This window comes from Pieris rapae, chromosome Z (genome assembly GCF_905147795.1).
Source record: "Pieris rapae chromosome Z, ilPieRapa1.1, whole genome shotgun sequence".
Lineage (NCBI taxonomy): Eukaryota > Metazoa > Arthropoda > Insecta > Lepidoptera > Pieridae > Pieris > Pieris rapae.
In genome coordinates, this window is record NC_059534.1 from 9,851,206 (window position 1) to 9,870,669 (window position 19,464).

Consider the following 19,464-nt stretch of genomic DNA (forward strand, 5'->3'; position numbering starts at 1 on the left):
TTAAAAGGCGTTATTCGTCACGGGTTAACGTTTACTTTTGGAAACCATAATCAATACATCTTGTAGTTGTAATCAGAGACAAATTCATTGGTGTAGCAGTGGCACCAAAACTTCAGGTACAATTAGAATGGAAACTAAGAAATAAAAATCATTTCTTCTTCAATCATTTAATATTCACTAAGCTACGATACACCTTCGAGGATAAATACAATTGTTAGCTAAGCTATCGAGGATTCAGAACCAGAGACAATTTCACGTACAACCTATTTTCCCCATCATTAGTTGTCTCTGAATCTTATTATGACTTAAATCCATAATGCACACACCAGTTAAAATTTTGCAATTAATACCATTAGTTTTAGCATACTTTAAGTATGTAATTGGAAGCAAAGACAAGACCCTAAATACATTTCATACAACTCTTTAATTTCGAAAAATTGCCCTCTATAAATTGAATTGTGATGTTTTTTTTAAATTTCTGTATATTCAGTTAAAATCAAAATACCTGACGACAAATGGTTGATTTTATACCAAAGAAAAATAGACAATTCAAGTCTACCAGTATTTGGTACCATATTAATCTCTTTCACAATGTCTAGATAAGTTTCAAATAAGCTATTTATTACTTTTTGGTAGGATTAACACTATTGTTGCGTTTCACGACTGTCAGATAGCGCTATTCGTCATGAAATGCGAAGTATCTTTTTTGGAACTTTTATATTTCAAATAATTTATGTGTTGCATAGCTATTTGGTACTTTATCCATACATTGTGAACCGACCGTTAATATTCTGAATTGAACGGCGGCTGGTAAAGCTACAGATTTAAGTCCATAAAAAACCTCAATACAAAATCTAAATACTGGGTGCGTACGTTGCTAAATCTATGAAAGATAAACACTTTAAATTTTCACGCTACAAATCAACAATACAATAAATACTTTTACGTTTAAAACATTGATAAAATACTTATAAATTATTGTGATTTAATACCTTGAAGTGGTTTTATAAAATCGTAAACTTGCGTAAATATTAAAAAAAAATACTGAAACTGTTTTAATAAAGTACTTGTGTTTACACAGATTCTACTCTCGCGTGTGCGCTGTCGGTCTTTTAAGATTTGTACGGTCTTGTCTCGATCCTAAGTGGAATTCGGTAAATCAGTATACTTTATTTAAAACAGTGTAAATTACTTTGTTGACGAGAGATGAATTTTCGGTAACACGACACATTTTTAATTATGTATTACAAATCGCTAAAAAACGCGCTAATATATGAAATAGAGTTATTGTGATGACATTAACAAAGTTTATACTTAAATAGCTTTAAGTTTAAAATACACTTTTTATTAACTTAAATTGACTTGTCATACAAGAAAAAAATTAAAAACTAACACATTTTTGCGCATCATAGAACTGAGTTCAATAAAATTTTCAGTTCAAACTAGAAATAACATTGAGTCTTGTTACACAAGAAATACTTTTAAAAACACGATACACATAATACAAACAATTATTTAAAATAAAAATTGTGATGACATTGCTCAAACTATTAATAATAATAATTGTAAAAAAAAACGGTGCCATATTGTCATTTGACACTTGTAATATTTCTTGTATTATTTATAAAATATATGTAAAGACTTGAAAAAGATGTGTAAGGAATAACTTTACTTTTGTGTAATCCTTCTTACTTTTACATTTAGAAAACTGTTCTGGACATTAGTTTAAATTATAACTAATCTTCAGAACAGTTTAAATCTTGTAAATTCGAATAAAACTAACCATATTAACTAGTTATCAAAAGCGGTCTCATTACAACATATCTACAGGGTTGTTATAAGGTAAATATATATAAGTCTCAATAGATTTTAGATCTTTTTCCTGTTGTAAAACTTATATGCTTTGCAAATTTATTCGAGATTCGTCAACCGACCGTTAAATATAAAGGTTTCAAATATATTAATTTGTGCGTTTAGGATAAATTTAACTAATAAACACTTAAGAGTAACCACAGATTCAGAATCGGGACTGCGCTTGACGTACGTCCGCTTTGGATTTATACGTTACATACAAAAAGGAATTATACAATATATAATCAACTGACATTCCTCCAAAGTATATTTAATTAATTTGTACAATCTAAAAGGCTAACAATATAAACTATTGTTCAAATTAATTTCAGATACTTTATCAATATGCACATATAAAACATGTTTTTTCTGTTTTTTATAATTTATGTGGGTACGGGGAAGAGAGATTTTTTGTGCATTGTATCATTTATCAGACATTACATAAAAATCAGTCTTAAGACTTAGGGAATGGATAAAGTACTACAACTAAAAATGAGGTACTTGGGTATTATAATTTCAATTGTAAATAAAAATATTTTCAGTTCTACATAAATGGAAAAATGTATGGTAGCTTATCACCATTTTTACTTTTCTGGATTAAGATTACAAAAGCCGAAAACAGCATTTAAAATAGATTATCCTATAATATGAACACGTGATTAGCCTTTAAGGTTAGAAATACAAAATAATCTGGTAGATTTAAAGGTCAATGATTTAAAATAAATTTTATAGAATGTAAACTCTATAAGAGACACTGAAAAAGTTACATTTCAACATCATATGATGGTTACACTGATTGTAAGCACATCCTGTGTTGCCATCATGAGAGTTAAAAAGTTATTTACGATATTCACACTAAATTTAAAAAAAATGACATGACATTTGACATATATTATGAACGGCGTTTTGTTTGTACAACACACCAGTCATATGAAACAGTAAAATAAGATTTTTCGATGTTATTGCACTCCTACCATCGATACATTTTCATCAGATTATGCACAATTTATTAATAAAACGTTTATATTAATTAACCATTAAAAATTATTATGGCGTCTATGAATATTTTTAAATTGTATTGGTGTATAAAAGTAAGATATAAAATATTATTAATCTACATGTGATGATTACATTGTGATGACATTGAAAAATATATTTTTAAACAAATCGTCTTTTGATGACAATTGTTAAGCACTTGTAACATGTTAGTTAATATATAAGTTATTTAAATCGCATAAAATAAAAATAAATTCCCAAACCAGCCAACAGTTGATAATTTATGTTGTAAATGGCTTCCTTAACAGCAAGCAGCAAGCACTAAGCCCCGACGATATCTTCGACAGCTCCGAGAAACATATCGATCGGCGGGAGAAATCAATTTTCTCACAAAACACCTGGAAATATTTATTTTATAATAGTATTTTCAAAACCTTTGAGATAGCTCAAAGATGATACTGATAGTGTTCAGCGTGCGACTCTCGTCTGAGCCAAGACCTACAAGGCTCTTAAAAAAGTAATCCTCTGAGAAATCGCGACAATTTCTAACTGAATGAACATTATAAGAATGTATCAGCTGAAAATACGGTTGTTGATTTAAGATAAATAGCACATTATGACAAGAATTTTTTTATGTCTTCTGGACTGTTTAGGACAATCTATAGAGCCTAACTATCCCCAATGAAAGTAAACCAGAAAAATTATTGTTTTATTTGCCTAGATTAGCATTAATAAGCCTACCAAATAAAGAAATGTCTTTGAAGTCTTTGCCTCAATATTATTGTTATAAGAAAAACATGTCCTATATAATCAGTGTCCTTTTCTTTTCTGCTAGTTTACCAAACTCTTTTAACTCACCTTAAACGACTGTGGTATCTCCTCTATAGCTCTGTGTATCAATGTACCATTGACATATAGACAATTGGCTGCTTCTTCTTCAGGCACTGTGAGTGTCTGATATGAGAAACTTGCTTCTCTTTCCATTCGTTTCAACAACTCCTTTGCTTCCTTGCTTGCCGCTACACATAAAATATCTGGTCCAGCAACTGTTATGTATTTCTTCAAATGCTGTGCACCTTTTGTAACCTGAAAATCAATTAAACTGTATTATGAAGAGTTATATGCGTACATAACAAAACAAAACAGCAGGTACACAGTTCTTCCACTTTTTTATAGACTATTGATGCCTTCTGTGGTTATTTCCAACCCTCCAACAAGAGGAAGATAATTCATATAATTAATCACCAAAATAATAGAGGTAATGTCTGTAATGTATTCTGATGATATATTTAGCCACAAAGGGCTGGGCACATGATACGAGTAAAATACAAATGGAGTAAAATTTTGAAATTATTATAGATATTAGATATTTTTACAATAAAAAACCAACATTTCTAAATGTGAGTGATTGCAATTTGAAAGCCCTAATTTTGTTATGATGGATATTAGTCATATTATTTGTACAGGAAACTGATAACAACCAACATGGAAAATGCTAAATTAACAATTTTATGCAATATTAGTTCTTATGTCAATATTTTTTTCTCCTTTATAAGCTTCAACAACCATTCAATGATTTAACTGGACTGACAAATATAGGCAGTTATTAATACTTTTAAAATCATGAAAAATATAATACTTTAGTTTAAAATATATTTTTAAAAATATAAACAACATTGAATAAGCAATGTAAAATATATTTTACAATATTGATTCCAAAGAATCATAATCCTTTTTTTTTAAATCCAAACTATTTAATAACAAAATTCAATAATAAAAAAATAGGGACACTTTACTTTCTGTACCCATTATTTTATTCTCATGAGAATTGCTCAATAAAGGGGCCAAGCCATGACCTTTGGACTTTAACTATTGCACAATGTACAAATCTCACCTTTGCACAAATATATCAGTCATATTGACAGGCATAACAGATGGTACTTTATATACATAGACTGCAAATTTTGTAAAATAAAAAATAATTAATACTAAATATTTATGACAATCACAAAATATGGATAAATAGATATACTTTGTTGTCAATGTATCAATTTCAAAAAGCATACCTTGATAGGCGTACATGGAAATTCAGGAAAAGCTGCTGCCACTGCACTTGCACCAGCCTCATTGCTTGTTTCACAAATACCAACAAAAAACTCACGACCTAAAAACAGAACATTAACATGCATGAAAAAAGGAACTTCTTAGAAGCTCATGCGGAATCTGTTTTAGATATTTTGTTAAAAAATATCTAAATTAGTAAAATAACATTCTAGCTCAGCAAAAGAGATTCATTGAGGTAATGGAAGGTGTTAGAAATACCTCTTTCTTTTTATTCTCCTTAAAAAAAAACTTTCTTTAAGATAAAATTCTAATTTTATCAGAATATTCTACACATCTACTAGAAGTGTCACTAAAATTTTATTTATCTATTTTGGGCTTATGGTTGTTTCTAAAATACCTGTAAACAAGACATCCGATCCCAGCAACTTAGCATCAGGGTCAGACAATTCAATTACTGTTTGGCCAAGGTCATTTTCAAGAGCTTGTTTTACAGATTTTACCTATAAAAAAAATGTAAACATCAATTTAAGCTTACCAGCTGCTACAAATTTTGAGCTACAACATTTTATTGTGAGGAATGTTTACTTATTGTTTCTATATATCATATCAGAATAGTTATTATAATTTTCAATTTTGTGTAGTACGTTTTTAAAATCAAAATAAACAAAAAACTAGAAAACGAACTTACTAAGTGTTCTTGTCCCGTTTTTGGTTTGAGAATCAGAGCTATGCCATGGCATACAAGTGCAATGTCTTCCAGTACGACGGCCTCAGGGAATGATGAACCAGCTTCGACTTCAATTATTTCCAAATTCAATTCACTCAGTAGTCTTATATAGCAATCGTATTGGCGTCTTGAGTCATTAATATCAGCCCGGTCGTGTCGCGGCGAAGATTTACTAACGATAACATGGGTGTAGTCATGCATTTTGAAATCCATTACAATTTTAAATTTAAAGGTTCAATGTATTGGGAGTGTACATAAATTTAAATCCACACTTAAGCACTAAAAACGCTGAGCGTTTAAAATAAAAATTTCAAGGCAAATATGTATATATTTTTTAAAGAAATTCGTGACACACCACAGAATAAACTTATTTAAAATAATTAACGGCAAACTCAGCAGTCAGCACTCAGCACTCAGGTCACAGATAAGAATCAGAAAATTTCCAAAAAGAACAGAATGAAATGACTGTAAAGTTACAATATATTATAATAAATGTTTTTTTGGATTAAAAACATGGTATTTTACAAATGAATAAATATCAGGAAAATACTCTCTACAAGTGAAATAATGTACTCTATATCCGTAATTAAGTTGAAAAAAACATTATAAAAGTAGATGTAACTTTATCATCGAAAAAAAAAGTTATAGAGTAAAATATTTTCTGTCTGTTATAATTTTATAAAAACGGTAGTCTGTGCTATTTTAGAGAGTACGTGGTCATATTAGAATGACAGACAATTACAAAAAATTGTTGTATTTTTGTTCGCAAAGATAAAATTTTAATCGATAGGTAATAATTGATTGTGATTTTTGCTCATAGAAATAGCTGTAAATTTGTAGTGAATTGTTGAAATTTAGACTTAATCAAGCGTAGGTTACATATTTCATAATATTTTAGTATATTTTCTTGACAGGAAATTAATAATTAAATTAAAATATTTATTCTAGCACAAAATGAGGCTCACATTGTGTACAATATTTTTGATTGCTACTCTTCATGGGTCTTTTGCACCTCCGGTAACCCAAGATAAAGCAAAGGATGATAGTGAAATCAAAGATGACTTGGTAAGCACAGTTTCCTATAAAATTCCAATTGATTTTAGTAAAGATCTAAGAGTTATATTATCATTTCTATATAAAATAGTAATGTTAAAGTATTTTCTGAAATCCTAGCTTCTCTAGCCATTTATTGCCATTTAATGCCCTTTATTCAGTCATTTTCTTTAACCTTGTAATCTGTTGTTAAGTAGATATAAGGGACAATCACTTTTCCATATTTTAAACTACAATTCATACCTGCTATTCCATGCTATGATTTAGCCTCCTTTGTCTAAAAGGATCCATTATCATGTTTTAATATGAAGTAGAAAGATTTAAAATAGGTGCTCTCTAAAGTTTTGATTAATGGATAAGACATGCTTTTAAGGATTTTTTTTAAAGTTGTGATGTAACACAACTAATTTTCATCTTAATAGTGTACATTGGCATAATGTATGTTAATCATGAATCCAAATTTTTAATATGACTCATAAGGAAATACTATATTGTAAACTGTATAATACTTTAAAATGTATGTATTGTATGAGTTCTTAATAAAGAACACAATTTAAAGGTTTTTATAAAAGATACATAACATCATGTTTATTTGGTTTGATTAGGATGATTATATGGAGTATCATCGTTACCTTAAAGAAGTTGTCCAAGCCCTCGAAAGTGATCCAGACTTTCGTGAAAGACTCGAAAAAGCTGATGAAGAGGATGTCAGGGTAAGTAATTTATAGAAAAGCATAGCTTTGACCAGCCTGGTTTTGGTTTAGAATGGCAAATTGATTTGTAAAAGATTTTTATGCCAGTTTGAACTAATAAGTCTATATACACATTAACATGGAACACAACACAGTTTATTGATATTGCAAATAAGACTTTAAGATAGCTGCTGGTGACAATAATCTTATTATAATTAAATTTAATGCATACCATTTTAAGTTTTTGTGCACAAAATCAAACATTTTTTAACAAAAATTAAGGGAATCTGCCTCAAGTATAAATTTTTTGTTTTATTATTAGTTTTTAGTGTTGAATATATACTCAAATATTGGAATGACTTATGTTTATGCTTTGTAGTATAAGGCACTATAGGGAGATTGCTTTAAGACAAAATCTCACAAATGCTAGACTAAGTTGTTATCTTTCTATGAAAACTTTAATCCCATTCTTTTGTATCTGTTATACAGCTTTGCAAACTAATGTTATTTTGTTGTCACATAATTTTTGCTATTGTGCAATGCATGTTTAGTGTCTGATATTTTATCCAAATTGTATAGATGTATGTATGTGGCAGAAGAGCGAAAGAAAAGTTCCAAGTATTCATTTCCTGCTGCTGTTTCTACAGCTACTTTTATGATTATACTAGCTTATTGATTATATGTTCCTAGGTGTAAAAACCTATTATATAGATTATTATTTTTCGAGGTCAGCTTTAACAGGATTAAATAAGACAAAACAACTAATTGAATACACCTTAATTATCTTTACTTATTATTTTAATTATTACTTGTCTAACCGGTATCGCGAGCCATCTTGGTCTCTGGTTTATGTATCTGTTTCGTGATCATGGTCTTTTTCTGTTAGTCAAGTAGGTGATCAGTTTCTACGCTTACTCCATGCTGACAAATTTTTGGTGTAAAGCATGACTCACGATGTTTTACCGTTACACACATGGGGAAAATTTCATTGATGCACAGGACCTACGACCTCAAATCACTATGTCAATACGGGCTTTAAAGGCTTCTTGCAAATTTTCTATTCCGTGCCGCTTTGCGAGGTCCAATTTATATATGCTCAATATCCATTGCGCTGATATCCCTATCCTGGGATCGCGTTGTATAAAAAATCATTGAGATAGGAATAACAGCCCTCTTATTTTTGCGACGCGTGTACACGGCGCGGAAGTTGGTGGTGTGACCCAATCAATAACTTTTAGGTAATAAATTTTATATGATTAAGAACATGGATTTATGATTAAAAGATTGCAAGTATGGGACGGGGAATGGGAATCCCCCACAATGTTAGGCTCTTGAAATCCCTGAGATAACATAGAGCTAGTGGAGGAATCCCTGAACAAGATATTTTTTGGCTAGCGATTTTTCATTTGTACATTGTTCTTAAAGTCGAGATAGCGGTGCGGATCCCCGCCCCCCTTGCATCGCCACTGCGTGTACATTCTTGACTAATTTATTACAATTAGGTATACAATTTATATTTAGTGTTTAATGCTGCGCTTGCATATTGCGCATTAGCGATAGGCCGCCATTGAATTCTGCGATTTCCAGTTTAAGTTGTATTTGTTTACGAATTGTTTTCTTATCTGAAACAATATGTAAAAACTTTCAGACTGGCAAAATTGCGGAGCATCTTGACTTTGTCAATCATAATGTTAGGACCAAACTAGACGAAATCAAACGGAGGGAATTGGATCGACTACGTCATTTAGCTACGAAGGTAAATATCATTTAGAATGTTCTTATTGAAATATTTGTTTTCAATTTAAAAAAGGACCCCTTATACTACAACCGGTCAGTTCAGGCCGCAACAGTTTCCTTGATATTTTTTAACAAATAGGTGGTTAGCCTTCTGTGTCTAGGTGTGCACGTAACCTTCATTAAAAGCAGGTAAGATTAAGAGTCGTGACTTTATATGTTTTTGACTTATTTGGTACTTAGCGCAAAGTATCGTCTGGGAATTTAACTTTCACTATATAACGGGATATACAAGAATGATATTGTCAACAGCAATTTGAAATCACTAACAACCTTGAACACGAAGGAAAAGTACCGACAAGTGATCATTTAGATCATCACAATCCACATACATTTGAAATTGAGGATCTGAAGAAACTTATAAAGAAAACAACTGAGGACTTGGAAGCTGCTGATAAACAGAGAAAGGAACAATTTAAGGTAAATTTGAGAGCAACGTTTTTAGATTATCTTATTCGGTTTTGATTATTTATAAGCAATGAGAGGATGATTTAATTTCACAATGTGACCTCGCGAACCATGTTAACATCTTAATATATATAAATCTCCTGTCACGATGTTTGTCCGCGATGGACTCCTAAACTACCGAACCGATATTAATCAAATTTGCACCACATGTGCAGTGCAGTGTTTATATCCGCAATATTATTTTATTGCAAATATTTGTTTATTATTTGATACAATTCTAACAGATGGCGCCGTGTTAAAGTACCACCCTTTCACATAAGTTATCCCACCGTTTGAAAAGTTTACTACTATGTAACTTTTTAACAAAAACATTAGCCGAGTATTTGGCCTGCTATATCTATATATATATATATCTAGGTTAGCGACCTAGATTTTATAATTATTTTTGAGAACCTTCGGAAGGATCTCAATTGTCTAAAATGTATGTTAATTATAATTTGTAAAAAATTGCAGGAATATGAAATGCAAAAGGAATTTGAGAAACATCAGAAATTGGAAGGTATGGATGAAACACAAAAGAAAGAATATATGGATAAAATAAAGACTGAAGAAGAGGCTAAGAAACAACACAAACCGGTAAGAATATGGAAAATATTGACATTGTGCTAAAAGTGGACTAAAAGTGGGCGTTATCATAGTAACAATAACTTTACAACGATAACAACTAATAAGGAAACAATGGTTTCATTTGTAATGAACACAATTAAAGTTCAATAATACAACATACATATCAAGCAATACAGATTCATTAAATTACGTGGCATACAGTCACTTATTCATTATACAGTTATTCGTACATTATATATTCAATATAATATTATCTTAAGTTCTTGGAATTCACTTATTACCATAGTTTATAAATCGATCTCGGTAAATTAATTAAAAGATCCAAATAAAACTTAATACATACAATAAAGCCGTATTAGACATTTTGACCATTAGATTATAATCGTAGGCACCGCAACTTAACGTACAAAAAAGCATGGTTGAATAATACTTAATAGTTTTGTGTGCAATCGAGTCAAAGCGGAAGAAATTCGGCGAAACGTACTTAGATTTTTAATAAAATCCTTACCTTATCAAATCGATTATTTCCTCGTATATCGCGTGTTAAATCGAACAACTCGATGATTTAATAATACGTGATATTATTCGTATTCTACAAATATGTACTTGGTTGGAATAATTCTTCAAGTATTTATAAAGCTAAAAAGTATTTATTAAAAGTATAGTGTGCAGTGTTGGCCTAGTGGCTTCAGCGTGCGACTCTCATACCTGAGGTCGTAGGTTCGATCCGCGCCTGTGCACCAATGTACTTTCTTTCTATGTGCGCATTTAACATTTGCTCGAACGGTGAAGGGAAACATCGTGAGGAAACCGACATATCTTAGACCTAAAAAGTCGACGACGTGTGTCAGGCACTGGAGGCTGATCTACTTGCCTATTAGATTTAAAAATGAAACAGATTCAGAAATCTGAGGCAATCAAGACCTAACTAACTAGAGGTTGTAGCGCCACTGATTTATTTTTAAAAAGTATTTATAAAACTTCTATAATATTCACTTGAATAGTATTATTACAAAGAGAATGTAAACGTGTAAGTCAATAAAGTATTATCGCCTTACAATATTAGCACGATCCATCAAATATTGCGATAAAGAGTGTATCGCACTATATTAGTTCCAGTGCCCCTTTATATAATATTATAATGTCTTAGATATTTCTTATTAAGAATATTATAACAATCACTTATTTGAGAAAATATAATAATACAATACATTGGCTAGCCCGTAATATTTTTTTTTATACTATTAATTTGAAGACGTATAAAATAGGCAAGAAAGAGAAGACTTATCAGATAGCGACACAATTACGAAATTTAATATATGACGTGATTATTTACAAAGTTATTACGATTATTAAATAGATTAATGAGATTAAATTACATTTGTACGGATTTTACGTTATAATAATGCGTTGATAACAATTAAGCATATATTTTCAAACATTGAGAGATTAAAAAATACAACTACTTTTATATGATTGATGTTATCAGCTTGTGGCGTTACAGAATAACATATTTAATAATGCACACTTCACATACTACACATATCCTGAGATTATTTATTATATATAACACACTTATACATTACAACAATTATACATATGACCTATAAATTATACACGTGACGTTGTAATATATTAAATAAAATTGACAAAAAACAGATCCACCATCCGGAATTCAAACAGCAATTAGAGAATTATGATGTATTTTATATATATATATAGACATTCATACATTACAACAATTATACATATGACCTATAAATTATACACGTGACGTTGTAATATATTAAATAAAATTGACAAAAAACAGATCCACCATCCGGAATTCAAACAGCAATTAGAGAATTATGAAGTATTTTATATATATATATAGACATTCATACATTACAACAATTATACATATGACCTATAAATTATACACGTGACGTTGTAATAAATGTAAAAAATTGACAAAAAACAGATCCACCATCCGGGATCCAAACAGCAATTAGAGGAAGTATGGGAGAAACAAGACCATATGGACCAACAATTTGACCCTAAAGCATTCTTCATGATGCACGGTGAGTTATTAATTTTATGTTGTCTGTGGCAGCTTCACCATCCAGTGACGAGAGGTCAATTGTTAGAATTGTGGAAAAACGAAAAAATGGACAAAGATTTCGACCCCAAAGTGTTTTTCATGATGCATGGTAAGCCGATGCGTGTCGGTTATGCTTAATGTATTTATCTATGTAGTTTGAAAGATCGTATATACCATTTTAGACTAGAGATATACACTCCATTTGGAATAGTGTTCGTTGCGTAGTTATAATAATAAAAAAATAATTCCTAAATTGTATTTCCAAGTAAGTCCAATTTCCTAAATTGTAACAATTAATTTTGTGATACAAACATTTTTACATATTATCTTGATTAGGTTCAAATACGTTACAAGTATACTTATAACGTTGTATAAAAAAATATTTAAGTTTGTCATCACCAAGTTAGTTACTCAATTCTTGTTTTACGATATATTTCTTGCTACGCGTTCAAGTTTTAATCTTTCAAAAAATTTATTATTATACAAAATCTTCTTCTAATTGCATGGTTTTAACTGAGTACTTTGCGTCTTTGCATCACGACGTAAATAGTGCTGAGAAACGAAAATCGAGAGATCGAGCAGGTAACGGCTAACCCCAAGAAAGTAAAAAAAGTTGTGAAAGTACAGTTAATCATGTTATGTTTTTTGAAATTATTAACTAAAATCTAGTAGTTTTGAGAATATTTTTCCGATGTTCAGTGCGTTGAACTGAAAGTGTAATTGTTATTGCAAATGATGGATTTTTTGGTTATTAAGACACATTGCATGAACCCAACAATCAATCCACAATCTCAGATTGAAAACAATATGAGATCAGGATCAGTAGATCAATCTCCAATCTAATATCAATCTGTCGATTGGTTATTGCCACACTTTTATCAATATTTGGATTAAGATGGTCAAAATTGGATTGAGATAGATTTTGGCGTTCATTTGGGCGTTAGCTATTACTTGCCCGACCATGCTCGACATTAACTTATGTAACATCTTAAGAAAATAAATTATAACTAAAAGATAAAGATACGTTAAGCATAACCAAATTTTTTTGAGATTCATGTTAGTTTTTGTTATCATTTGCACGCATTTGGTCTTTATTGTGTGGCATGTTATGTTTCTTTTTGTGTACGTTACTTTGTGTGCTGACATCTCTTTTAGAGAGTTGTAATCTAAAATGCTTGTTTTTTATTCGTTTTACATTCTCAAATGTATAATGTGTAAATGTAGTCCGAAAAACTTTCCCCTTAGCGATGATATTCGATTTTTTATCTTATTGTCTAATTTTTCGTAGTTAAAGGTCCTTTCATATTAATAATATTTTAGTTACTTTTGTTATTAAAAAATTCGGCCTTTTACTTATCCTTTTGAGGAAAAATTGTTTTTCGCGCATAATTTTTTGCTAAAACTTACTTTGTTATAATAACCCCAAACATTTAAATTATAGTCAACCAAGTTCTAGTAACGTCACCGAATTAAGAAAAATTTTCGGTATTCGGAATATCTCTACCAATTTTTTGTTAATAGTACTAGTAGTTTGATTTACCCTTCATATTGTTTTTATTTGTAGAATAATATTCTGTATCATATATTATAGTATCTAATTTAGTTCACTTGTTAAATAAAATATGTATGTAGTGTTCACAGAAATTTAGACTAAGTATAATTATTACAATTTAATTATCAATAATTGTTGTAATGGAATGTAAAAAGGTTTGCTGTCTAGTAATGCATGCGTGTCTGATGAAAGTAGTATGCGTGCCTAAAGGGGTATATAAGGTTATTTATTTACAGAAGAAACTAAAACAATCTGAATCGAAGATCGACTTAGGGTTCAAAGACACTTACAAAATCAAACCGTTTGGAGGTTGGAACCTTATACACCCAAATTTAATTTGGCTTATTATTTCAATTAGATTTTTATGTAATTGAAAACTTATATAACCTCCCGTCGAATCTTCGGATAACTCCTCCTTTGGGTTCATATTTTGTTGAAGTTAAATTTGCTACGAGTACTTATAGACATTCTCTCTAAGTTCTATCTAATTAAGTAGACTTCACTAGGATGTCAATTGTCAAATAAGCTAATTTTAACTCTAGATGTTGACGGTAATGGCGTGTGGGACGCGGACGAGGTAAAAGCATTATTTATCAAGGAGTTAGACAAATTGTATGGACCTGGAGGTCCTAACAAGGATTTGCATGAGAGAGCCGAGGAAATGGAAAGGATGAGGGAACACGTGTTCAAAGAAAATGACAAGAACCACGATGGTTTGATTGACTTCCACGAATTTATGACTGAGACCCAACGGGCTGAGTTTAACCAAGATGACGGTGAGTAAAATATCCCCGTGTCTAAATACGATGTACACTGTAATTAAATAATATTTATTATAGTTTACTACATCATACATAGTTCTAAATCTACGGTATATATAGAAACTCTTTAGTCTAGCATGTATGACAATTAAGGTAAAAATGTTACAAACAAATTAAAACATGGTTATACAAGATAAAATAAAAATATCAGAAATTTTAGTTCAGCACAAAAATTTAAGAAATTATCAGTAAAGAAGCGGATAAGGTTCGAGATAGACAATAACAATTCTTTTTTTTTTAAACTGATCAGCCCACTACAGAATGTATCCGGCTCCAGATAAGTACTGTTAAAATCCTTCAAAATCGCCAAGAATTCTATTACTAATTACAGTGGTTTTATGATTAAATATCGATCTTTAATTAACTGTCTAGAGATTCAATTAACTCTCTGATTTAACTACTTTACTGCGCCATTTATAACTCTTTTAGTTGATTTAACGTATTAATTTTGCTTTTAATTATTTCCACGTAAAGCATTGTTTCCCAACCTTTTTTGTGACATGCCCTCAACGTTATTATTTCTAAAATTGTTGCCCCCCCCATGTAACTTGATTTTTAATGATTTTTAAATTTGTTGTAGTTTAAATACCGTATTATTACTGTGTTGTTTTATTCATGATTAAATGTAAGGGATACATTTCAGGATGGAAATCCATTGATGAGAATCAAATTTATACACAACAAGAGTATACTGAGTATGAACGCAGGCGTTTGGAGGAGTTACAGTATCTTCAGCAACGTGGCCTGGTAAATAATTCAGGATTTTTTGTGACACTGTCTCTTTTTTATTAAAATATGTACTAGCTTCGCCCGCGAACATATCAACATGGAACTATGCTATGCTACCCTAGAGACTGTTCGGTTTTCCGGAATGAAAAACTTTATAGATTCTTCTGAAGGAACTCTAGAGGAAAATCTCCTCTATATAAACCTCAGAGTTCAATTATAAGTTGTTAATTAACTAGTAAATGAAATAATGGGTGGTGTGTATTTTTAATACACACACAAAAAACAGTCTAAAAAATACAAGTTTAGGGGTGCACCACCCTTTTCACTTAGGGCTTTGAAAATAGATAGTAGTTGATTCTCAAACTTACTGAATAATACATAAAAAAATCATAAAAATCCGAGGAGCCGGTTCAGAGGAATATGGGAACGACCATTGTGACACGAGAATTTTATATATTGTACTGACAATCCCATACTAAAATGTATTTAGTTTTTACATAAGACAGTGATAGTCATGTGAAAACTTCATGTAATCTTCTTAACTACTGTTGGTTAATGTTCTCTTTTAATTTATTAATTTTTCATATTGTAGTCTAAAAGCCACTAATTCAGGTAATTTAAAAAAATCACAGGTGGACGCCCACGGTCGTCCAGTTCCGGGTGCAGAACACCAATTACATCAATACCAACAGCAGGTGTATCAACAGCAGCAACAGGCGTATCATCAACAACAACAAGCTTATCAACAAAATCAACATTACCAGGGTAACCAACATTATCCAGGACAGATGCCACCTCAGGGTTATATGCCGCCTCAAGGACAGCTGCCGCCTCAGGGTTATATGCCACCTCAAGGACAGATGCCAGCCCAAGGTCATATGCCACCTCAGGGTAATATGCCGCCTCAAGGACAGATGCCCCCTCAAGGACAGATGCCCCCTCAAGGACAGATGCCCCCTCAAGGACAGATGCCCCCTCAAGGACAGATGCCCCCTCAGGGACAGATGCCCCCTCAGGGACAGTTGCCGCCTCAGGGACAGATACCACCTCAGAGACAGATGCCACCACAGGGTAACATGCCTCCTCAGGGACAGATGCCACCTCAGGGACAGATGCCAAATCAAGGACAGGCGCCACCTCAAGGACAGATGCCTAATCAGGGACAGATGCCACCCCAAGGACAGGTGCCACCCCAGGGACAAATGCCTCCACAAGGACAAATATCCCCCCAAGGACAAATGACACAAGGACAAGCGCCACCTCAAGGACAGATTCCGCAGGGGCAGATACCCCAAGCTCAAATGACTCAAGGGCAATCCCCACCTCAAGGACAAGCCCAAGTTCCACAAGGTCAAGGTCTTAATCAAGTCCCATCTGGAAACCACTAGAAGTATATTTTTTTAAATGATTGATTGAATTCCCTTGGGGAACCATCATTTTTACAGTTAACCTCTAGATAGAAATGAAAATCAAGTATCACAAATTAAAGATTAATATTCAATACATTAGAATGTATTTCAATATTCATTCAGTTTTCGAAATTAATGATTTTTATATTTTTTTATTAAAAAGCAAACAATACACATTGTTTATATTTAACTTGACTTTGACAATGTACCAAGTTTTACATAAACAATAGATTCATTGTTACGCCGACTAACCACACTGTCAGGTGCCAAAAGATTACAACTGTAATCTATGGATATATTTTATAGGTACTATTTAAGGCATTAGATGGCGCTTATATTAGTTTTTTGAAAAATATGATTTTTTGAGTAATAACATTACTGCGTCATCTTAACATCATGAATTTTCACGTTCAACACTTTATAACGTTAAAAGAATTCGCAATATAGGCTGTATGTCATTGAAAATGTTTCCATGTTTTATAATAAAGTTGTTGAAATTTATTTTATGTACATTTAGTATAGTAAACAATGTTCCGAAGTGCCAAATAAGCACTCGAAATTGTGTATTTTAAATTTATCATAACTAAATTGACGGAGATTGTTAGAATTAGGTTAAATAAAGCGTTCATAGAAATTATTTGTTTTATTTGATTCTATTATATTACATATATATACATACTAGATGACCTCGCAAACGTCGTTTTGCCATGTATATCATTTATATTAAAAAAATAAGAGCTGAACCCAATATGCACACAAAATTTCATGAGATTCGGTCAAGCCGTTTCAGAGGAGTTTAACCACAAACACCGCGACACGAGAATTTTATATATTAGACTTACATGTTCACATAATAAATTCATAATATAACGATATTAGTTTATTTTATTATTCTTTATTACTCAAGATGTCATCTGGAACGTTGTTAGTATTTATTTGTAGTTATTCATTATAGTTATATGGTTATAAGATTCTGACTGATTCTGTTGTTGATGAATAAAATGTTTTCACGCTTAAATTTAAAAGGCAATTTTCTTCATCGGACCCATAGTTATAAAAATGAATGATAATATTTGGTAAATGTACAAAAAGCAAAAAAAGCGAACTCAAAACGAGGGAAGCAAGAAAACAGACTGAGGTGAGAGAAACTTAGTGTGCGACTCGTATCTCAAATCTTGCTCCCACATCTCGAAGCTCAAAACACTCGTATATCGAGGTACTACTGTAGTATTAATTGAAATATGTTTTTGTTATCTCTTATTTAAAAATCACTAAGGATACTCTTTCATTTCTTTCTGCTTTGTGTTTAAGCTTTGCTAAAGAGACGTAATATAACATTAATTAAAAAGTGCAAATAGAGTATTATTTTTTATTAATAAGGGGTTTAATGCTTAGTTTTCTGTACAAAGTAGTACAATACAAGTAGGTTTAATAAATAGAAGAGACATTGGCTGACTAGTGTACTACTAAGTATTAGTATCTACATATTATAGGCAAGCACAATGTAAAAACGCTACTACCCTCTTGGTTTCATTTCTTTACAAAAAAAGTTACTTGGTCTGTCTCTAAAAATGTATTGGATGTTGATATACAAAGCGCTTTCTAGCCAGTCGTTTCTGAATCTATTCCTTTATCTCTGCTTTCTGTACGTATCTGTTCGTCGATTAGATGAGCGGGTTCTCTGTATTAGAAATTTAAGTTAACTTTGTCATGTAAATGAGACTCGCTATTTTAGTGAATATATAAATTTAACAATGATGTATGAAGGAAATAACCGTACACCAGCTGAGTCACCGCTTTATATTCTCAGTATAACCTGATAACAAGGTTACATGTTAGCTGTGTGTCTTACAAATTATCGAGTTACAATAACAATCGCTTATCTTATATTTATTCCTGACTTACGCCCTTACTCTGATTTCTGTACGGTTTCGTTATATGAATTTAGGTAATTTAAATGCTGTCTAATAAAATTAAGACCATCGTCGTCATTTACTTAGCTATACTGTCGAGAAGACTTGGGTTATATTTAGCATGGATTCAATTTGTGGGTAGGTGCAAAAATGGGAAAGTAATGAATTGTATTAGGGTTTAATAGTATATTATTTAAAAAAAACTATTTATTTCATTTTTTTTTAATTCGGGGGTTTTGATACTGGCGACGCCCGTGCTAAGTTTTTCTGTTATAGGTGTTCTCTTCTACCGCATTTACCATGGAGTGAGTTCAGTGGCGTTTTTCGGATTAATACCTGCAGCCGAGTTTCATGATCGGACATCGAAGTAGGATAGGAGCGTCTTTCGAGGTAGTTTTTGCCGTGCACTACCCCCATGTGGAACCAGCTACCCACTAAAGGATTTTCGAAACAATTCGACTTAGGGTCCCTTAAGAAAAGAGCGTACCAAATCTTAAAAGACCGGCACCACACTTAAGCCCTCTGCCATTGAGTGTCCATGGGCGCCCTTATCACTTAACATCAGATAAGCCTCCTCGCCGTTGGCACCCCGCCTTAAAAACTGTTTTGCTATATTGTGATAAAGTATATACTTCTCATTATATACTACTATTATATTACATATATCAGCATGTGTACATATGAGGACACGGTCAATAAGTAATTCCAAATTAATTGGATTGTTATTAGTTTACGCTTGTACGCTTTA

The 19,464-nt window shown here is 31.5% G+C and overlaps 2 protein-coding genes across 4 annotated transcripts; one reads left to right on the top strand and one right to left on the bottom strand.

Annotated features, from left to right (window-relative positions):
* Nucleotides 1-473: 473 nt before the first annotated feature.
* On the bottom strand, nucleotides 474-6,016 carry LOC110997609 (N(G),N(G)-dimethylarginine dimethylaminohydrolase 1). The gene is made up of 5 exons (XM_022265852.2): nucleotides 5,600-6,016; nucleotides 5,309-5,411; nucleotides 4,914-5,011; nucleotides 3,706-3,933; nucleotides 474-3,245 (listed from the first exon to the last, which is right to left on the bottom strand). Exons 1-5 carry the CDS (start codon nucleotides 5,849-5,851, stop codon nucleotides 3,129-3,131), a joined length of 798 nt encoding a protein of 265 aa, XP_022121544.2. The 5' UTR covers nucleotides 5,852-6,016; the 3' UTR covers nucleotides 474-3,128.
* Nucleotides 6,017-6,329: 313 nt separating this feature from the next.
* On the top strand, nucleotides 6,330-17,437 carry LOC110997559 (nucleobindin-2). Of its 3 annotated transcripts, none has more exons than XM_022265781.2 (10): nucleotides 6,330-6,428; nucleotides 6,587-6,703; nucleotides 7,297-7,404; nucleotides 9,032-9,139; nucleotides 9,430-9,597; nucleotides 10,099-10,221; nucleotides 12,173-12,272; nucleotides 14,387-14,620; nucleotides 15,309-15,412; nucleotides 16,027-17,437. In XM_022265781.2, the coding sequence occupies exons 2-10, from the start codon at nucleotides 6,593-6,595 to the stop codon at nucleotides 16,780-16,782; spliced, it is 1,812 nt and encodes a 603-aa protein (XP_022121473.2). In that variant the 5' UTR covers nucleotides 6,330-6,428; nucleotides 6,587-6,592; the 3' UTR covers nucleotides 16,783-17,437. The 3 variants fall into 3 exon arrangements, with proteins under 3 accessions (XP_022121473.2, XP_022121474.2, XP_022121472.2); XM_022265782.2 differs by lacking the exon at nucleotides 12,173-12,272 and adding an exon at nucleotides 12,305-12,401 and having other exon boundaries at nucleotides 6,354-6,508; XM_022265780.2 differs by having other exon boundaries at nucleotides 6,355-6,508.
* Nucleotides 17,438-19,464: the final 2,027 nt, after the last annotated feature.

Excerpts from the sequence above, each read along its gene's own strand:
- LOC110997609 (XM_022265852.2), bottom strand. The coding sequence starts at position 5,851 with ATGGATTTCAAAATGCATGACTACACCCATGTTATCGTTAGTAAATCT. Across the intron at positions 5,412-5,599 it reads AAACGGGACAAGAACACTTA|GTAAAATCTGTAAAACAAGC; the intron begins GTAAGTTCGTTT and ends TTTTTTTTATAG. Across the intron at positions 3,934-4,913 it reads TTCCATGTACGCCTATCAAG|GTTACAAAAGGTGCACAGCA; the intron begins GTATGCTTTTTG and ends ATTGATTTTCAG.
- LOC110997559 (XM_022265781.2), top strand. The coding sequence starts at position 6,593 with ATGAGGCTCACATTGTGTACAATATTTTTGATTGCTACTCTTCATGGG. Across the intron at positions 9,140-9,429 it reads TACGTCATTTAGCTACGAAG|CAATTTGAAATCACTAACAA; the intron begins GTAAATATCATT and ends TATTGTCAACAG. Across the intron at positions 9,598-10,098 it reads AGAGAAAGGAACAATTTAAG|GAATATGAAATGCAAAAGGA; the intron begins GTAAATTTGAGA and ends AAAAAATTGCAG.